Consider the following 21,661-nt stretch of genomic DNA (forward strand, 5'->3'; position numbering starts at 1 on the left):
GTGATATACCCACATTGTTATTATTTGTATGTTTAATATTAGTTGCATTACATATGGGTCATGAGTGTGTTGAAAATTGTCTGTGTGTTGTCTGATCGGGAAAGGTTCGGTTATTGTTTGACAAATGTGGTGATGCAGTGTCTAAGTCTCACCAGCAGAGGGCGCGTTCGCTACACTATGTACAGGGACAAGGGAAATCTCGCGAGAATACGCTGTGAGAACGAGAACACACACCTGAGTGTGAGGATGTGTGTGGCGTAACGTGATAAATAATATATATTTTTGGCTTTTTGCAGGTAAGAGGAGAGAGTTGTAATTGTGTGCTTTATGGGTAAATGTGTTAAGTGTGAGTTCATGGTCTCTGTTGGATTTTATGTCATATTGTTAATAAACTTTACTGGTTTATAAAACCTAACGATCCGGAAATAGGCTATCAGTTGATAGTACTCGTTGCCTAGCAACCGCGAGCAAGCATAAGGCTGGAGAAAGCTATGAGCGGGTGTAAAGAGCCCGGACTGTTCGCGTATTGTTAATAGATAAATAAATAAGTTAAGATAGAGACATAATTGATTTCGTTAATGTGATCATTTTGGTAGATATGAATGGCTGATTGTGTATTGGAGAAACAAATTGATATTGAATGTACAAAATAAGACAACTGGTCTGGAATAGCAATGTAACGGTCATGATTATTGTTTGGATGTTTTGTGCAGATGTTCATAATTTTTCTGTGTTATGTGAATACGTTGTGAGAACAAGAACACACACCTGAGTGTGAAGATGTGTGTGGCGTAACGTGATCAATAATATATATTTTTGGCTTTTTGCAGAACAAAAATAAAAGACTTTTTCAAATTAAATGTGTGGTGGAGGACAACTTCACTTTGTACCACGCTACATCAGCAAACTAAATTATGTTGATTTTGCCAATAAAGACATTAAGTTTTACCAAGACAATAAGTGTGTAAGTGCTGCATGCTGATGACAGCTTTAGATGACTGCTATGTGACGCTTTCTGAGGGACATATAACATTTTTATAATTGTAAAAAACTCTTTCAATAAGTTTGGGTGTAACTGTGCACTTTAAAGACAGTTTTGAATGTGGACATTTAATTCCAGAAAATGGCTTCTTCTGTATTTTATTATATCGCCATTTCAAATAGTTACATCAGGAAAACAAGATTACTGGGTTCATTTAGTCAGTCGCAGTGTCCTGGTAAGCTGTAAGAATTTACCTGAGAGGTACCAGTGTCCATGTTCTTCATGGAGCTCCTGTGTGCAGACGCATCACCGGTGGGACAGTTGAAGCTGTGGGTCACATGCTTGATCCGACTGATGTCAAAGGTGATACCAGGCTCAAACCCAGCCTTCAGCCGGGCGCAGAAGCTCTTAACTATCTGCAGAAATAGATCAATATATTAGTGGTTTTGAACAATTTGCAGCTTGAGGTTTTGACTGTACAGAGCCTGTGTGTTTAATAATTTATCACTTATTAAATGAAAAAACAACCATGTCCTTTATGGTAACCTCCATTTTTGTGCAACATTTCATGAATAAAACATGCATGTAACTGTGCACTTTAAAGACAGTTTTGAATGTGGACATTTAATTCCAGAAAATGGCTTCTTCTGTATTTTATTATATCACCATTTCAAATAGTTACATCAGGAAAACAAGATTACTGGGTTCATTTAGTCAGTCACCCATGAGCGCTACCTGGCGTCAAGCACCACCCTACGTGCGCGCACCCGTCTGCAACACCCTCGTGCGGAGCCGCCATCTCAGAAGTTACTTGCGATTTTAAAGCTCAAATAAAAACCAGAGCTCACCTTTGAACCGTCCTTCTCGTTGATTCCTCCGCCCCTGTTGGACAGGTGGTCGGTGGAGGTGGACTGGCCATGAGAAGGATCCGGAAAGGTTGGTTTTGTATTTTCCTTTCCCATTCTGTTAAGTTCTGATGGGAAAATAATCACTGGATTTAACTTTTCTAGAACGTCGTGTTTCAGTTTCAGTAAAATAAAAGTGAAGTCGGACTTTTGATAAACCGTAACGTCTTGGACTCGGTTTTATTTCAAAACCACCTTTTGAGTAATTTTAAGAGACTTAAACCGCCCAAAAATGACCATTTATTTTAAACGATTCTGATGAAGAAATTAATGAAACTCTTTGTTGGTACTCCACGGTTAACGACTGTTCGTTGTGGCAGGTGTTATGCCGAGAAGCGCATCCACATTCGCGGGAGCGCGTGTAAACTGTTACAGGTGTGGATTATTACATTTATCCAGTAAAGTTACAGTGATGATATTTAACTTGATCTTTAATCTGCATTTATTCATGTTGATGAATAATACATGTACACTTATGATAACGTCACAGTTGTAAAGTTTAGAGCATCTCCTTCACCGATTATTATATTATTGTACAAATATTCCAAAGTAAGGGCCAAGATTAAGACTTCTGTTGACAGCCCCGAAAGACGGTTGGAGAAATTCTCTATGAACAATCTTTACTTAGTATAGCCCAGATGAAATAATCTAAAAATGAACCTAAAACTATGAAATTTGAATATCTTAATTTTAGAGACATATTTGGACATGTTGAAATCTGCATCTGTTCAATCAGGTGAACAAATTATGATGCAGTTATATAATTCCATTACAGACTCTTGAAAGCATGACCAGCATGGCTTGGCACTTCTCGTGGCGCCTGCTCGACCTGTTAGCATTGCTAACTCATCGCTCGGCTAAAGCACGTGTTACTCTTAGAACCACGTTGGATCAAGTAACAAAGAAAGCCAGATATTCAGATGCTGTATTTTTTCTTCACATTAACAAAGTTAGCAACCACAATACACGATACATTTTTTTAAACCTAAATACTGCGTCAAGTTGCATATCCCAAAAAATAACATAAAAGTTTCAAACTTGTAAAACAAAATAGGAGAGTAGATAAACCAGTCGTTCAATCTTCCCTTCGAGGCCCGAGTCTGACTTTGTAACCAGCAAATGAATCAGAGGTGAACTTACCGGTGTTTCTGGGTTTTCACGGCCAAAGCTGCTGCTCCTAGCCAGGTAGCAGAAAGAGGAAGAGAGCTTGAGTCCAAGAGGTTTATACTACCTGGACAAATACGTCAGCACGCCTCTGAATGAACGTAAGCACGTAACCAAATTTAATCACGTCAGCACTGAGCCATACAAAACATGTAGAAATATTGGTATTAAACAGTCAAGTATTGAACTAACCACATTAATTGTTGCTGTTCATTCACTGTGTGTGGTATGTTTATACATTTATCAGACGCTTTTATCCAAACCAACTTACAAATGAGGATATAAAAGCTAACAATAAGCTACATAGAAGGAAACCACCAGTCAGGCTCTGTCAGAGGGGACAGAGCAGAGATAGGGTGCAGGCATAGAAGGAAGTGCAGGGTAGGAGATGCTCTCTGAAGATAGACAGGGACGCCCCTGTTCTGGTAGCGCTCGGTAGGTCATTCCACCATCGTGGGACGACACATGAACAGAGATTGGATTGTCTTAGGCGTGGTGTAGGAGCTGCTAGACGACAATCCTGGGACAACTGTTTATTATTTTGTTTTTTATTTGATAAAATAAAGTTGGTGCAGGTATCTCAATTTTCAAAAGATTATTTTGTAAGATTTTACATTTTACAGGCTTGAAATGATAATTTAGAGATGGAACAAACACCTAAGGCCACGTGCACCCCCTCTGGCTCCCCCATCATCTCACCCACTCTAACTCTGGGACGACTCATCGGCCCAATTGGATTATTTGTATCCGAGCGGGGGATTTGCATTCAAACACAGGCCACAATAAAATGTAATCTTCTTTCAACTGTTTTCACACATTAAAACAGACATTTTAGAGAATCTGGTGTAGATTTTCTTTGCAGTTGCCTGTTCACTCATGCACTCCACAACTGTAGATTCTCTACTTCTCACAGTCGGAAATATCATGAGGGGGCGCCTCGAGGAAGCACACAGGAGGCCGAACGTCATGTAAAATGTAAACTGTGGCTGCTTGCATTCAGACTTATCTGCAGATTCCCCAACAGAGTGGGAAGCAACATCGAGTCTGCAGGAAATGGCATGAAGCAGAGTTTTCAGAGTTATTACAACAAAACTTTTTGGCTAAACCTTGCAAGAATCCAGTGCTGCAGACACCGGTTCTCTCACATGCAGCAGATGCAACTTTTATGAAAATTTTGGAGCTGCAGCCCCTGTGTGAAAAACAATTTGAGAATATCCCAAATAACTGCCTGACAGAGAGCCAGCTTGGACAAACATGCATTTTTCTAATGTAAAAAAAGGTCAAATAGATGCAATTTAAAAATAGGCCTACCCCCCCCAAAAAAACATGAAGAGATTTACTAATTAGCTGTTTTAGTTTCAACGAGTGCCAGATTTATTCTTTGGAAATAAACATCATTCCTATGACTAAGTGCATCCGAGAGAACACACATACACCAAATCAATTCTTACATTTACTTTGACTTTCATTTATTTTCCAACGACAAGAACCCAGAATATTTCTCACTACACATCTGCCTGGACCAGCTGGGGCTGAGAGGACAGGAAAGAGGGGACAACAAGCAGCGTAACACCAGGCCAGAGACACCTACTGAGAGAGAGAAACAATGATGTCACATGTACAAGAGGTCGACCGATATTTGTGTGCGTTCGCCGATCATTTAGCACGTTAGCGATTGTTCACATTTCTTTTCATGAATGTTTTTTTTTTTTTTTTTGTATTATTGTTCACAAATCTTCTCAGGAAGGTCATTCGCACTACAAAGGACTCATGCTGCTACGTAAAAAGCACAAACATTTAAGTGTTAAGATTGTTTATTTTTATAGTTACATATTTAAATGTTCTACATTGTTTGCTAATGTTAATGTTTTGTTTTGTGAATAAATGTTTCTTTTTTTTTTTTTTTGTTTAAATCGAGACTTGTGTAACATTTGTTATCGTGTCATTTTTATCATGAAAATGGAGGGAGAAAAAACTATATCGGCTTCAAGAATCGGCCCAAAAGGATCGGCAGAACATATCGGAGATCGGTTAAGACTGATGTCAAAATAATCGGCTTCGACATCGGACTTAAAAAACCTGTATCAGTCGATCATTAATCTGTACATGAAGAGTAAAGAGAGCAGAGGGAGGAGATGTGCATCAATCTGAATTGAACAGGTCTCCTCTCTCCCACTTGTTCTTTAGATATTTTGTTGTGAGTCAAATTGTTGAAGCACTTGTACAGTTGAACAATGAATCCTCTATTAATCTCTGATTTGTATGCTTTTATAAAAACTTTGACAAAGGATTTGCTGGCCTTCCTGCTTTTTCGTTTTTGTTGTAAAAGTTTCTTAGTTGGAGACATTGATAAGTCTTCTTTCCCAGTCAGTATTTTCCTCTTAGAGTTTAAAAATCATAATGTCTCGCCCCTCATAAAAATTGACCCAAGAGCAGACGCAGGACTAAGGGAGAATCAGAGTTAGAACAGAGTTTGTCTACAAGTGGTGGGTGTTGAAAGCCAAAGGGTGGATCCGGGTAGACGTGAAACTCTGAGAGGAGGGAGATGATTAGTGAGGTTAGAAGAAGAAATTTGTCCAGACAATGGGTATGTTTGTCCTTACTTGATCCACCAAGGAATCAAAGTGGATGGGAGAGCGCTGGCTGTGGTGCAGAGGTTCTGAGTCGGTGGTGGGATGAGCAGGCTGGTTGGAGGTGGATAACAACAGATAGAAATCCAAGGTTTGGAGAGTGGACGAAGGAAACAAGGAATCTGGAGGAGTTTCAGTGTAAAGGACGAGGGAGCAAGCCTAAGCTGGACCCCGTGACCTCTGACCCCTCAGACGCTGCATCAAGAACCGTCATTCATCAGCAGCTGATAGCAGCACATGGACAAGGGATTACTGTGGAAACCTTTGTCAAGCACCACAATACAGAGTTCCATTCACAAGCTTTACTGTGCAGAAAAGAAGCCTGATGTTAACCTCGTCCACTTCTCTGGGCTCGGAGGCGTCTGGGATGGACCGTCACACGGTGGAAACGTGTGCTGTGGTCAGACCCATCAGTATTCCACATCTTTGTTGGAAGAAATGGAGCAAAGAGCAAAAGCAGCATCCAGCCTGCTGTCAGCAGCCAGTCCCTGCAGCCAGGCTCTGTGATGGTATGGGGTTGGATCAGGGGGCAAAGCTCATTTCCACTTCTGTAGGTGTGTTTATTATGATGGAAACGCCATAAATCAAATTAAAATCCCCTGATTCGCATAAATGAATATACGCTCACAAGGGCCGGGTTTTGTTCGATTTGAAAGGGATGGAAACGGCTTTGTTGGCATCAAGTCTGACGAAGCGCACTTTCACCCCGACTGCTTCCGGTGTTTGCGGGTCACTCACAAGACAACAAACATGTCGGCCTCGGCCACATCTGGTAGTCTGATGAACTCCTTCATCATCTTGGCTTGTATGGCCCGGCATACTGCACAGAGGGAACGATGGACGCTGGTCTTACTATAATCGAATACCTCACCCACCACTCGGTATTCGGCGCATGTGGCCAATAGCGATGTGTTTCTTTGTTGGAAGAGGGGCAACTAACGGACCTATCCTGTCGCACACCTTTACAAAGGTGGCCTTGGACAAACGGGGGTCAGCCAAAGGTTGGGATGACATGCTGAACCACCACTACACTCCAGAAGTCCTGCTGACGCCTTCTCCTCATGACAGCCCCTCTAATCGCCAGTACTAACTGGGCTGACAGCTCCAATACCAGTTGCCCGATTCTTAATAAAGATTCAAGTCCTTTCTCCATGGTGATACACTCCGGGTCGGGAAGCCGGAAGAACGTTTAGAGGCTGGTTGTCATGCCAACCTGCGGAACACTCAGTTTTCACCAAAGTTCGTTCTTTTGATGGAAACACACACGATTCGCATTTGTTTTAATGCGCATTTCCCACTGATTCAAATCACTTTTGGATGGAAACATGACTTGCGATGGCAGCATTAATGCAGACAAGTTCCCTGAGATTTTACAGCAACATATGCTGCCTTCAAGGCCACATCTTTTCCAGGGACGTCCAAGCATTGTTCAAGCAGACCATGGAAAACCACATTCTGACACATTACTGTTGCCATAATAACATGTGAAAACCGAAATAAAGCTCTTTCCCCAAAGTAAAAAAAAAACCTTTACCGAAAAGAAAACTGACAAATTAACATTATTATTATTATGATGATGTTTTAAAAGAACATTACAACAGTTAACATTACCATGCATGGTCAGGACGGGGGATTGGACCTAGGAGAAGTTCGGTTTAATCTGTTGGTTTCCTGAGCAAGGAAATTGTTTTTCAATTGGCTCTGTCTGAATTGGACAAATTTTTTGGGATTGATTGGATTTAGATGACAATGAACTTGAACTTGTAATTTGCTTAAATTGGACTGTATCAGTCTGTATCAGAAGTGCCTTGAGATGACCTTTGTCATGATTTGGCGCAATATGAATAAAACTGAATTAGATTGAATTGAAAAACTAACTCCTCAAAGTACAACTGGCAAAAAAAGAAGTGTCGTTGCCAGATTTGAATCACAAAAACAAAACAAATAAATCAAAAACAATAACACGAACTTACTATTTACACATTTTGTTTGCAGTGCACTTTTAAATATCCTGATATGTACATATACACTGCTTTTATGTGGAATAAACCCTAAAAACTGTCATGATTGTAATGATTCTCTGGCAGATTCGGTAGTAAACGGGAGCGAGTAGATCTCAGTAGATTTATCAGACAGTAGTATAAGCGGGAAACATACGTTACAAAGAAATGTAAAAATGTCTGTGTCATGTATGTGTGTTTACATTTAAATACATAACTTATCTGACTTCCAATTTAAATTTCTGCGCAAACTGGCAACGCGAGAGAAGGCGGGACTTGGCAGCACTTGGTCACATGCTTTTGACGTCACACACTCGTCATCGATTTGTAAACCATTCGGATGTCTCTCAGCGGAAGTTATAAAACCAGATGTAGCTGTTCCAGTCACTTTAAGATCGACGTTCCTTCGACCTATCAGTGAACAGCGCTGCTCACGTGACTCTTTCGCTGTTGTAGTGTCGAAAAACAGCTGCAGCTCAGGTTATGTGTTGTCCTGCCGGTTGTGGCTTCATGTGCCCTTACCTCTGTTGAACTTCATGAAGGTTTTGGTCTTGAATAGTTTCAAAGGTAAGTCGTATTTATGTGATATTCATATCAGATGTTAAACGGAAATATTTAGGATATAATGAAGTTCTCAACAAATAGCATCGTTTTTTGAGTGGCTACACCGACTTGTTTGGGCGTTTTTTTTTTAAATTCTTTTATTATTTATGTACCAATTGAATGCAATTAGTCACACATCCTGAAGGCTAAAGCATTTATCTTTCCGTGCCATGTCATTTTACATAGAAAACTTTGGTAAAAACGCGTTTTCAAAAACATTACCATGACTCTTGGAAGGTGTCTCTTTAGCAGTGTCTCATATTATGTTCTATAAAAACAGCGACCAGATAGCTTGTAATAATATTGGTTTAGAGGCATTATCTTTTCACGTCACAGCTGATTTGTTGACTCGTTTAAAACAACAACTGAACAGTTTCGGTTCAGGCATAAAGAGGGGAAATCCCTCTCAAACTATTGCATTTTCTCTCTCGGTTTATCCAGAATGAGAAGCAGAGGAGGAAAAAACAAGTAGGTCGATAATACATTGGTTGTTCCAGAGAAGTGAGGTGTGATCTCATGATGGATTTCATTCATATTTGCACAGACTCGCTTGAGTCACATGGAAAAAGCAAATAGAAGATGTTTTCTTTATTTCAGACATCTGTCTGTTGGAGCCTCGCTTCTGTCTACATTTCTATGAAAACATTAAACACAGGAAAAAGCTGCGGTGATTCACTGAAACATGTTCAATCATAGATATGAATACAGAATCTGAGGCAGAGTTTGTTCAGTTCTCAGCAGCTTTAAAGTGAATATCTGGTCTGAGCTCCTTTATTCTCCAACACAGCCTGAACCCTCTGAGACAAGCTTTCTGTCATTTCTTTAAGGAGTCTTCAGGAATAGTTCTCCAGGCTTCTTGAAGGACATCCCAAAGCTCTTCTTTGGATGTGGGCTGCCTTTTGTTCCGTTCTCTGTCAGATGATCCCACACTGCTTCAATAATGTTGAGGTCCGGGCTCTGGGGAGGATTCATCCCTCCATAAGACCTGTTGCCACTGATTTTCAGTCCACTTCTTGTGTCATTTGGCACAGCTCAGCCTTTTCTCCCTGTTTCCCTTCCTTAAGAACGGCTTCTTGACAGCCACCCTTCCATGGAGCCCATTTCTGATGAGGCTTGGGCCAACAGTAGATGGATCAGCTGAAGGTCCAGATGCATCTCTCAGGTCCTGTCAGGTCTTTGCTGGATTTTTTCCTCTTTCTTAAGGACATCACTTTCAGATCCTGTTCATCTGCTGGAGATAGTTTTTTAGGCCTGACACTTCTTCTTTTGTCCTCCAAAGACAAAAAAGAAAGACAAAAGAAAGACAAAAATATTTAAAAAATATATATAATGTTTATAATATTTACATTGATATTCATCATCTTTATCTGTATTCAATCTTTCAAAATGAAAGTAAAGTGCGAAGAACACAGAAGCTAAAATTTAATTCAGGAATTCACAGGAAACAGAAATGATATGAATGTGTTGATTTTGGCCGACTTTGACTCATTCAGCAGCTGATAATCAGTTGTTCCTCTGTGATGGAGTTAAAGAGAAATAAATAACCTTCAGTGTCAATAAAAAAGTGTCATCTTGTGTTCTATATTTCCATCAAATAAACCACAGATTCTGGCTATCGAAGGTTTACTAAAGGCTGTGTCATGATTAGTTTCAGTGTTTTTCTCCTGTTTGCTTCCTTCTTTAACACACTGACACATCCAGTAAATCTGGAAATCCAACAAATGAGGAACCACCTTGTTGCAGTGCAGAAATAAGAGTTTCCTGTTGCAGCGTTCCACCTAATAATCACTCACATTTAGATTTTGGTGCTAATCTGGTCACTGATTAATTCCTGAGATCATTCATTGAACAGAGGCCACAGTCCAGCAGGTTTCAGCTGATCTTTTGCTGCTTATCTCTCTTTTACGTGTCGTACACAAACTTATTAGTCAGATGAAATGTGCACTTTAGTAGAGGATGTTTTGTCTGTACTCTGTCTGGCTGTTTACAACATGAGAAAAATCCAGCATTTAGCTCGTGATGCAGACCATGTTTGCCTCCCAGCTGGAATACTGTAGTGATGTCACCACAGATGGACCCAGCCGTGGCTGCCTGAACCAAGTTCAAGTCACTAAAGCTGCCTTCAGAGAGACTTCTGGGTCTGCAGCAGCTGTTTAAACTAGTTATTACGGTTGCTGTTCCTCCCAGGAACCCGTCTTCCTCTCAGGAACCCGTGTTCCTCTCAGGAACCTCGACTGGTGCCACCACCCCTCAGTCCAGATTGTTCTCATCTTATACCAAGTGTGGAATAGTTTCAAGGCACCAATATGAATGGATTCGGCCAAATTCATTAAGTTTCAGATTAGTCCAGTTCATACAGAACCAATTAAAAAAGTAGCTTAGTTAATGAAACCAACAGATTGAACTGAAACTACCCCGTCCTGAGCTGCACGAGGCGACAGTGGAGAGAAAAAACTCCCTTTAAACAGGAAGAAACCTCCATCAGAACCAGAACCAGGAAGGGTCCATCTGCCTGGACCAGCTGGGGCTGAGAGGACAGAAAAGAGGGGACAACAAGCAGCGTAACACCAGGCCAGAGACACCTGCTGAGAGAGAGAAACACAAGTTAATGACAACAATGATGTCATCTGTACATGGAGGGAGGAGAGGTGCATCATGGGAGCTCCCCCAGCAGGCTGGGCCTATAGCAGCAGAACTATGGGATGTTTCAGGCTCACCTGAGCCATCCCTAACTATAAGCTTTATCAGAAAGGAAAGTTAAGCCTGATCTTAAAGGTAGAGAGGGTGTCTGCTTCCTGATAACTGAAGGCTCTGCTCATAGAAACTCTGCTAAAGTAAGTGAAATCTGCTGATAATACTGCGCCATACAGACATGAATTACCTTCCAGCCCTGCTTATGTTAAAAACTGACTGATAATTGCTCCTCAAACCTTCACATCCACTCAGAATAAACACAACACGCTTCACTGACAGTTGAAGGAAGGTGTTTCATGTGTTTTTTTATTTAAAGAGGAAGTTTTAAACAACAACACAGCCGGTCAGCTGCTTCTCTCTCTGTAAAATCAGGAAGTGTGGCGTCCGTCAGCATGTAATAACGCTGAATAACGTTTAAACCTTATTTATTACCCAGAACTGCTGATGCTGTCTGTCAGCTCTTTATCTCACATCCTCTTGGTGTCTTACGGGTTTTCTGCAGATACCCTGGACACCATGGCTCACTGACATCGCTTCGCAGGCTGAAAAACCAACGCCATGCCGCCTCCAAATGGCTACTCCATCAACTCGGCCCCTTCGCACGAGGGCGAGGACAGCGACCTTCTCATCAAGAGTGACGCAGGTGAGCTAGTAGCTCTACTTTTGTGCTAATTTTCAGCTTTTACTTTCTTCTTCTGTGGTAACTCTTTACCAGGTAGATTACCTGTGATGTAAAACCTGATGAGCCTTCTAACTTCAGGTGGCTGCAGGTGAATCTGATTAATATAATACTGAAATAAAGAAGATTTATCCCGGTCCGGTTAAAGGAGCCTCTCAGAATGAACTGTAATAGCTGACAGAAATGCTCATTTATCATCTAACGCATGCCTTAAAAATGCTGCTTTTCTGCACTTTTTCTATCTTCAGAGTTTGATAGATACGTGTTCTTGAACACGCAGCTCACATGAGCTGTTTTAACAGATTATTGATCAGAGAATCAGGTTCAGACTTGCTCATTCACACATGTTGTGGACTCCACATTCTCGTGATGGAAAATATGTCTTTTAGGGCGTATATCAATATTTTTTTTTAGATTGTGAGCATTTTTGCTCATTTTCATGCTGATATGTTACGCTCTGGAGAGGTTGACTGGGGTGACGGTTCTTTGAGTTTAAGTTTATTGGATCTTGTTCTCGGTGATGGTGAGTTGGAGTCAGAGATGGACAGACGGATCAAGTCTGTAATGAGTAATGAGGGAGCTGAGCCGGAAGGAGAAGCTTTCAGGTTCCTGCTCCATCTTTGTTCCAACCCTCACCTGTGCTCACAGATCTGGGTTCTGACCCAAAGAATGAGGTCGTGGATACAAGAGGCTGATATGAGTTTCCTTCAGAGGGGGGCTGGGCGCAGCCTTAGAGAAAGGGGGAGGGGCTCCACCATCCAGGGGGAGGAGCTCAGAGTAGAGCTGCTGCTCCTCCACATAGAAAGGAGTCAGCTGAGGTGGTTCCTCTGGTTCGGATGCCTCCTGGTCGCCTCCTTTTGGAGGTTTTTCAGGCAGGTCCAACTGGGACGAGGCCCCGGGGAAGAGCTAAGATCCTCTGGGGCTTCCAGATCTTTTCTTCTTGTCTTTGCTTTTGGATTAATGTCAAACTGAATCTATTTGGATGCAACTCGCAGACTTTAAACTGACATCTGGCAGAGATTAGGTTTGGTCCACGTGACGCAGACATTCGCTTTGTCCCGTTCAGGTCTTGGAAACTACGTAAATATCCATATGATGAAGTCATTGATCACATAGCTCAATACTTTAATTTCTCCTGACAGAAAGCAGCTTTTCAGTCCTCCTGTCTGTCCTCAGTTCCTCCGCAGTGCTGCTCGGCTCGCCTCAACCTCGCCGTCCTCATGTTCCTCGGCTTCTCCGTGGTCTACGGTCTGCGTGTCAACCTCAGCGTTGCCATGGTAGCCATGGTGAACACCACCGACCCCAAAACGGACGTGAACAGCTCGGTGATCCACGCCTGCCCGCTGCCTTCAGGGACGGGAAACACCAGCGACGTTTTCCAGCAGCCGGAGGCGGTAAAGTCTTAAACCGATCCCGACAGGTGTGCGTTCACATGCTGTGGTGCCGCCTGACTCCGCCCTCTTTCCTCAGGTCCCTCAGTTCTTCTGGGACTCAGAGATTCAGGGCTGGCTGCTGGGGGCCTTCTTCTTCGGCTACCTGTGCACGCAGATCCCAGGCGGCTACCTGGCCGGTCACTGCGGGGGAAAGATGTTCCTCGGCCTGGGAGTGTTGAGCACGGCTGCCCTCACCCTCCTCACCCCTCTGGCTGCCACATGGGGGTCGCGCTGGCTGTTCGCTCTGCGGGCGTTGGAGGGCTTTGGAGAGGTAGGAGGATGAATTTTCAACACAAACATGTAAAATCACTTTTTAGAACCCCTGCTTTGTGTTTTTAAGTTGGTTTGAGGCTTTTCTGTCGATAATGAAACGTTTTGGCGAGGTGTTGCTGGGTGAAATGTGGTCTGGTGCGTCCGTGCCTCTGCAGGGTGTGACGTTCCCGGCCATGATGGCGATGTGGGCCCGGTGGGCTCCTCCTCTGGAGCGCTCTCGCCTGATGACCCTGTCCGGATCCGGGGCCAGTTTCGGGGCTTTTCTGGCCCTGCCGCTCACCGGCTTCATCTGCGAGACGTTGGGCTGGCCGGCGGTCTTCTACCTCTGTGGTGAGCAGGAGAAACACGAAGAACCCGCTGCATAATATTATGAATTAATCATGTTATTTTTCCTTTGGTTCAGTCCTTGAAATCTTCCTTTTGCTGGATACATTCTGGCAGGACTTTCATCTGCAGCCTTTTAATGATTCTCTTTCAGGGGGGGCTGGTTGCCTCTGGGCAGTCTTCTGGTTTGCCTTTGTGTCTGATGACCCTCGAACTCACCGTCGAATCAGCAACGAGGAGAAAGATTACATCATAAATGCTATTGGTGCTCAGGTACGCGTTAATATTTGTGTTGGAGATTTTCCACTTGCACTGGATCATCACGTCTCTCAGCACACTTCCTGTTTCCATTTCCCTCCTTTCTCTTTCTCTCTCTGACTTTTTTTTCTTTTACTCTCTCCCTATTGTTTGTTTTTTACCCGTGAACTTTATTTAATTAGTTAATAAACGTTTTACATTTCAGACCTGCAACACGTTCCTTTTCCCACTTTGTTTCCTTCTGCCAACACTGAGGAAACCAGGTGATGCAGAGTTCCAGCTGTTATTTTGTCCCATTCCTCCTTAAACAGGTCTTAAGGTGTGCAGCAGTGCGGGGGGGTGGTTGTTTCTCTGCTGGGGACAGGTCAGGACTGCAGGCAGCCAGTCCAGCACCCGTACCTCTTCTTCCTCAGCCAGGCCTTTGGAATGTGGCAGAATGTGGTTTTCCATGGTCTGCTTGAACAATGCTGGGACGTCCCTGGAAAAGATGTGGCCTTGAAGGCAGCATATGTTGCTGTAAAATCTCAGTGAACTTTTCTGCATTAATGCTGCCGTCACAGAAGTGGAAATGAGCTTTGCCCCCTGATCCAACCCCATACCATCACAGAGCCTGGCTGCAGGGACTGGCTGCTGACAGCAGGCTGGATGCTGCTTTTGCTCTTTGCTCCATTTCTTCCACCAAAGATGTGGAATACTGATGGGTCTGACCACAGCACACGTTTCCACCGTGTGACGGTCCATCCCAGACGCCTCCGAGCCCAGAGAAGTGGACGAGGTTAACATCAGGCTTCTTTTCTGCACAGTAAAGCTTGTGAATGGAACTCTGTATTGTAGTGCTTGACAAAGGTTTCCACAGTAATCCCTTGTCCATGTGCTTCTATCAGCTGCTGATGAAGGACGGTTCTTGATGCAGCGTCTGAGGGGTCAGAGGTCACGGGGTCCAGCTTAGGCTTGCGCTCCCTCGTCCTTTACACTGAAACTCCTCCAGATTCCTTGAGTGCTTTCATGATATTCTGCTCTGTAGAGGCAGAAATATGCAGATCCCTTCCAGTCTTTCTCTGAGGAACATTGTTTTAAACACATTTGTGGACAAACTGGAGCTCCTCTGAACATCTTTGCTCCTCAGAGACTCGGCCTGTCATGGAGGCTGCTTTAGGGCCAGATCAGGGTTAAAATCAGCGTTTGTTTTTGCTTTTTTGGGCTTTTTCTCCACCTCATTACCCGCTTTAAATTGCCTCTGTCACTACTTCTTTTGGAACGTGTTGCAGCCTGAAATTTAAGAATTTAAGTATTTTAACAAATGAAATGAAGTTGATGAGAAAAGCATCTTGAGTTCACGCCGTCTGCAGTGAAATCAAAGTAAAAGTAGGTGTTAGAATCGCTGTTTTCGTACTGTTCTGATTTTGTGTTACTTTATGTTGCTGTAAACCTTTAAACCGAACACATGGAAGCTTGTGATTTAGCGTCAGGCTGGCGCTGTTTTGACTGATGTGAAACGACCCTTCAGGGCACAGGTCACGGCTGGTCCCTGCCCCTGCTGTCCATGCTGTTTTCCGTCCCTCTGTGGGCCATCATCGTCACCCAGATGTGCTCCAACTGGGCCTTCTACACCCTGCTCACCTCCCTGCCCACCTACATGAACGACATCCTGCACTTTGACCTGCAGTCGGTGAGATTTTTTATTCACTTCTTCTTCTGCTGTTTCATTCGCTACAAACGGCCTGAAAGTTTATTGCCCTGAACTTTACTGATATGAGTCAAAATCATTCCTCCATAGACACAGAGGACAGGCCAGCCTCCCTGATGTGGTTTTAAACTGACTGTAGAAGTCTTAAAGTTTATGTTTCTAATAACTCGCAGCCTTTATCGATCGATCCTCTGAATATCTGTGTATCAGAACAGTTTCCTGTCCGCTCTGCCGTACCTCGGCAGCTCTCTGGTCTCCCTGCCGTCGGGGGTCTTTGCGGACTACCTGATTGAGAGGAAGGTGTTCAGCGTCACCGTCGTACGGAAGCTCTTCACATTCACAGGTAACGAATCCAAAGATTGACGAATTGAAAGGTGGTAGATCCACGTTTTACTTCTCCACTTTGTTACATGTGAACGTACAGTTTGTGGTGTCAGCAGATCATTGGTTTGTGCTTGTTCTTGATGTTTTAACACCCGCCCTGCAGGTCTGCTGCTGCCCGCAGTTTTCCTCACGGCCGTCGGTTACGCCGGCTGCAGCCACATCCTCACCGTCACCTTCCTCACTCTCTCCACAAGCTTAGGAGGCACCAGCTCCCCCGGAGTCTACATCAACCAGATAGACATCGCTCCTCGGTGCGTGTCAGCTTCCACGCGCTTGTAGCTCCGACAATAAGTCGGTTAATCTCTCGAGTTTTTCTGGTTCCCAGTAAATTCAAAGATGTGAAACCAAAGAAAACAGTGAGAGGTTTTTAATTGGTCTTTTAATTGACTCAAACTGATTATCAGAACCCACACAGACTGGTTCACGAACTAATTCGTAGAGAAAAGGAGTTTTTCAGAGGGAATCTGTGATTAAAAGCCAACATTTTGTATTCTTTTCCATGTGATCTTTGTTTAACCGTAACAGCTGTAACATTTCCAGTCAGAATCAAAGATGTTATTTATATTTTATGTATTTTATTTGACATATTTATGTTCTGCAGTTCTTACATTCAGAACTTCTGCTTCTATGGGCTGATTTTAACCAAAGTTAACAGGTTAATTATAGTAAAGGCGGAGCTGCTGATGGTGCGTTCAGTGACGACTGGGAAATCAGAAGCTGTAACTTCCAACTGTAAAAAATGTTCATGTCACCTCTTAGAAGTCAGATCTCCCGGCTGGGATATAAAACATTTAAATTAAGACATTTTAGAGCTTTATGATCTTATTCTCTGGTCTTACCCTTACAGCAAATTAAAAACCAAGAGCAAAAGAGTTTCGACTTCCCTTTTCTGAGATGCAGCGAGTGCAGCATGAGGTGAAGCTGACGTTGGGTGGTGATGAGGAGGCTGGATATTTCCGCTCTGAGCTGCGTTGTAGACACATTTATATTTAACATGTGATGTTTCACACCTTCAGGTCCCAAACAAAGTGACAGAGTTGTGTTTTTCTGAGCTCACAATGACTCCAGACTCCTAAATAGTTGCTCTGAGTCACAGGAAATGATTTTCTTCCACATACAGCAGACGGGACAGTTTTAAATCCTGTCGAAGCTGACAGAGAACCTGAACTGTGTTTCCTTTCTTTCCCGGCAGGTATGCAGGATTCCTTCTGGGAATCACCAACACATTCGGGACGATTCCGGGAGTCATAGCGCCGATTGTGACAGGATACTTTACCGAAGATGTGAGTCTAAGAATAAAACTGAACGGCAGCTTTCAGTCTATTCTCCTGCAGTCTGGATTACATTTGTTTCTGTTATCTTTTATTAATTTTAGGAGCACTTGTAACGATCTGATTGTTGAGTTTCTTTGTAAACAGAACTGTAAAAGGTGCTTTGTCAATAAAGTTTTATTGATTGAAGCTCACACACACACTGGGATTAGATTAGAGTTTGTTTATCTTAAAATGTAAACAAAAGTTTCAAGATTTCACCCATTCTGACTGGATATTGTCTCATAAACTGCATTTTTTCAAGTCTGAAACTTGTTTTTAAAGCCATTACTAATTGAAATAAGTTGATTTACTTCATCTCCTTCTTTCTTTTTCAATGCTTCCAGGCAGGTCGGGTCAATAAGGGCATCAAAAGTAATAAAATATGAGGAATTACAGTTAAATATACAGGAACTGACGCTGATTCTTCTTCTGTGGTTTGCAGCACACCATGGCGGGCTGGAGGATGGTATTCTGGGTCGCTGCCGGGATCAACCTTGGCGGCGCCATCTTCTACACCATATTTGGCAGCGGGGAGATCCAACCGTGGGCCGTCGCAGAGGAGGACCGAGCAGAACCGGAGAAGAAGGGGGCCAGGTCCACCTCCCATGAAAACACAACGTACACAACCGAGGATGCAACACACTCAGATAAACTTGAATGAGTGAGCTCTACCTCTGTGGGACAGTATGCAGGCTTCACTGCCAAAAACACATAATAATGAGCCAAGAATCACGTTTTTATCATTGGACCAGAAAAGCTTTGGTTTCTACAGATTCTGCCTTGTTTTTACCTTCAACATGTAACAGTGTTTGTTGTTTTGGAGCAAATTGTTTTTACAAAAATCCCAGAAAAAGAAACCGTAAACATTAGAGAGCAGTTTTCTACTTAAAAAAACTCACCTTGTGCACATTTATCTGTTTTAAATTCTGCTGCAAAAACAGTTTCTGGGCAAAAAAAGAGAGAAAATTTTTCAAGCATTCAGTCGTTCAGCTCAGCATCCGTCAGCTGATCGATAAACTGTGCAGCGTCTTGTATTTTCCCTCCTCCTCGCAATTTTTTTTTAAAGTAAAAAAGAGGGAACGCTAATGGTTCAAAGGAAAAGTTCTTCTTAGCTTTCTTGTTACATGATTCATCTCGTGCTGCTTTAACACTTCCTTCAAGAATTTTGGAAGTTTGTTTATTTTGCTACTAAAGTTTCAGCTGATATTTAAAATGATAACCTGAGAGATTCTCACTGTTTAACACCCACCGTGCCTCAGAGATTAATGTCTTAGTGAAGTCTGTTCACAGCTAACTTTCAACTGAAGTGGCTCCATCACCATGGCAACAGATGCTGAACACACATCACCTGCTGCAGAAACGTTTGTGCTCACAGTTTCAGATTGAAACAGAGTTTTTTACCATCTTTACATCTTTCCTCTCCTGATTAATCAGACTGGAGCTACACAGTGGGCTTCCTCTCACAGTCCAAAAACACGGCTGTGAGGTTAACTTGTGACTCTAAGTCGACCCGAGGAATCAGGGTATGTAGCTGATTGTCTTGGTGATGGACTGGCATGGCACCTGGGAGAGGCTCAAACTCCCCGCAACCCTGAATTGGATTAAACATTCAAATAAAATTGATGGAAAGATGGTAAATCTGACTAAAACAAAGTCATCAGGCAGCAGGATTGAATCTGTGTTGATGTCTGACATTATAGCCACTTTTAAAGTGTTTGATCGACACTGAAAAAAGGTCAAATTTATCAATTAACTGAGAGAAAATAAATCTTTCAACAATCCTCTTCAAAACATAGGTCAGTGGATTTAGACTCGTATCAAATGTTGGCTTTTGGACCACTTTTCACACGTGAATCTGACTGATAGTTGGTAACTTGGACCAGAACTTAGTTTAGTTACAAACTGAAGGAAAATGTTCGACATGAAACCTGTTGAGCTGTAGAGTCTGACTCCACCGAAACTTTAAAGTTCCAGTAAAACAAACAGTGAGTCTGAACAGGCTGAATTTTTGGTCTGAATTTGTCTGACTGCTGATGTTGGATCAAACACAGATTAAATCAAGTTATGTATCAGAGGACATTCTTTGATTTGGTCTAGAATTGGGCTGATTTCTGTGTTATTAGTTGACAAAGTCGGAATTCAGAGTACTTCTTGATTTTAAAGCTGACAAAGGAAGATGAGAACCTGTTTCTGAACCCGCTGTCACAGATCATCGAGCCGCACTGGGCTGAACTTGCTTCGTAGTACACCTGTCAGGTCAGACCAAAACATGTCCAGTCTTCTTCCTTTCTTCGTGTTTTGTCTTAATTTTAATTTTAATCAAAAGGTGCATTTAGTTTTCAGATGTTTTAAAGCTTTTTCAGAGCCTCGCTGACTGTTTAATGAACAAACTTGAGGAGTTTAAAGTGCCAGTGATGGCTTCCAGCTGCTTTGTTTAGGTGTGCAGTTTGTTTTCTGTCCAGCTGGACCAAGCGAAGCACCAACATAAACGCACCAAATGCCTTAAATCTGACAGTGTGCAACGTTCCGTTCATTAACACAAGGTTTCAGCATTTGTTAGCACTTTAAATCATTCTCCATGTCAGAGACTTTGTGATGTTTTTATTGTATGTATGAGTTTCCTTCACCATCAGCATGTTGCCTTTTTTAACTTCCTCAACTACAACAGGTTATTTTTATAAAATGTTGGAAATATCATCATCTCTTCCAACTCATGCTGTATATCAAAGTGCACTGTGATTGTAAAGATGTTTATAAATTGATGCAATAATTTATTTACCTTCTCTGTGGAAAAAAGTCCTCTGAAGGTTTTCTGTGTCTATGTTTTGATATTCTCTCTTTACTTTTGTTTGATGATTTAAAACAGCCAAATATAAGAAAACTGGCTCGAAAGAAGCCAAAAGTTTCATAATAATTTGAGTACAGCAGGAATATTCACTGTTCACAGACAGTGAGAGGCAGGAACGGGTTTAGTTGTCTTCTTTCAGGCCTGATGTTGTCAGTAATGTTCAATCTGCCTGAAGAGATTGGAAATCTGTAGGCAAACACACAGATTGTTGTTTTTAACCACTTGAATATAGTTTATTTAACTGAATTTTAAGGGTTATCGACAGGCTGGTCGGTGAAGACAATCCATCTCTACACCCACTAGGTGGCACAAGAAAATTAAATTAACAGCCATCCCTGGATTTATAAAGATTGTCAAAAGCCAAAAAGTGATTGAAACAAATATATCTAAATAACATTTCCTAACTTAATATTATGTTACTTATTATGTTGCCTTGAATATTTAGGTGAATTGGTTGGTTCTTGTTATTAGTGATGGAACTCGGGTAGTGTTCTACAAAAGAAAGTCAATACTTAAGTAATGTGGTTGGAAAAAAACAACCACTTGGGGTATATTTCTTCTATCTTTTAGGAACACCTCACATTAAAAAATGTTTTTTTTGTTTGTTTGTTTTTTTAAGTAGCCGAATAAGATATATTCTCAGAGAAATAATCAATTAAATACATGCGTTTATTTGACAACTTTCCTCACTTTTTTCGTTATTAAACGTTTAATACACAGTGGGTGTTACGTCTGTTACCGCACTATCCTCGAACTTGCATCAGACGCGTAAAGAATGACCCGGATGTTAATTGAAACCCACCGGTGACGTAAGCGTGTGGTGTAACGGGAATTGCCGTCTTCCTACGCAGTGTTATTCAAGCGTCTTCTTACGGAGTTTAGCTTTCGATAAGGCGTATTTTCTGAACTTTTAATTACCAATAATAAATTAAGTTCTTTAGTAACTTGGATATCCATGTTACCCATTTTATTTGCGTTTTTTTGTAGTGTTTATCATTAAAACGGAGGATTCCAGTACTTTGTACTGCTAACTAGCTAATTTAAACACTTTCTAAATAGACTCCACGTATTAGCTGTTTTCAAATTGACTGATTTTAAAAGGTTGTTTTCTGGCTTTATGCTCTATATATATATCCCACAGCTAAGATGAATAATAAAACTTAAAAACGATTTTTTTTTTAAAAGTAATCTAGATCTAGTTATATGCTAAGTTTTGTTAGCAAACGAATGTTTCATCACAGTCCAAACGGTCCTTAAATGAAGAGGAACTTTATTAAAACACATAAAAACATTGAACAAAAACTCCGAAAGAGAGCTTTTTGTGCTATTTAATCTCTTATTGTTTCACTTGAAAATGAAATATGTTTCAACTTTATTATATTTGGGTCAATAAGTGGTCTTGCTCGGGGTTAATCGGTTAATGACACAGCTGTAAAGTCAGAAGTGAAAGCATTTGGAAGTAATTTCTAAATCAAACTGACTGC

At 41.9% G+C, this 21,661-nt stretch overlaps 1 protein-coding gene across 1 annotated transcript; it reads left to right on the forward strand.

The window, feature by feature from the left end:
• The first annotated feature begins 8,121 nt into the window (after positions 1–8,121).
• On the forward strand, positions 8,122–20,142 carry LOC140275104 (sialin). Its single transcript, XM_072370496.1, has 11 exons — positions 8,122–8,248; positions 11,481–11,621; positions 12,834–13,051; positions 13,128–13,361; positions 13,519–13,693; positions 13,842–13,960; positions 15,453–15,614; positions 15,843–15,975; positions 16,120–16,267; positions 17,209–17,299; positions 17,772–20,142. Exons 2-11 carry the CDS (start codon positions 11,537–11,539, stop codon positions 17,988–17,990), a joined length of 1,584 nt encoding a protein of 527 aa, XP_072226597.1. The 5' UTR covers positions 8,122–8,248; positions 11,481–11,536; the 3' UTR covers positions 17,991–20,142.
• Positions 20,143–21,661: the final 1,519 nt, after the last annotated feature.

Source organism: Leuresthes tenuis, unplaced genomic scaffold, assembly GCF_036924035.1.
Source record: "Leuresthes tenuis unplaced genomic scaffold, fLeuTen1.0.hap1 SCAF_18, whole genome shotgun sequence".
NCBI lineage: Eukaryota > Metazoa > Chordata > Actinopteri > Atheriniformes > Atherinopsidae > Leuresthes > Leuresthes tenuis.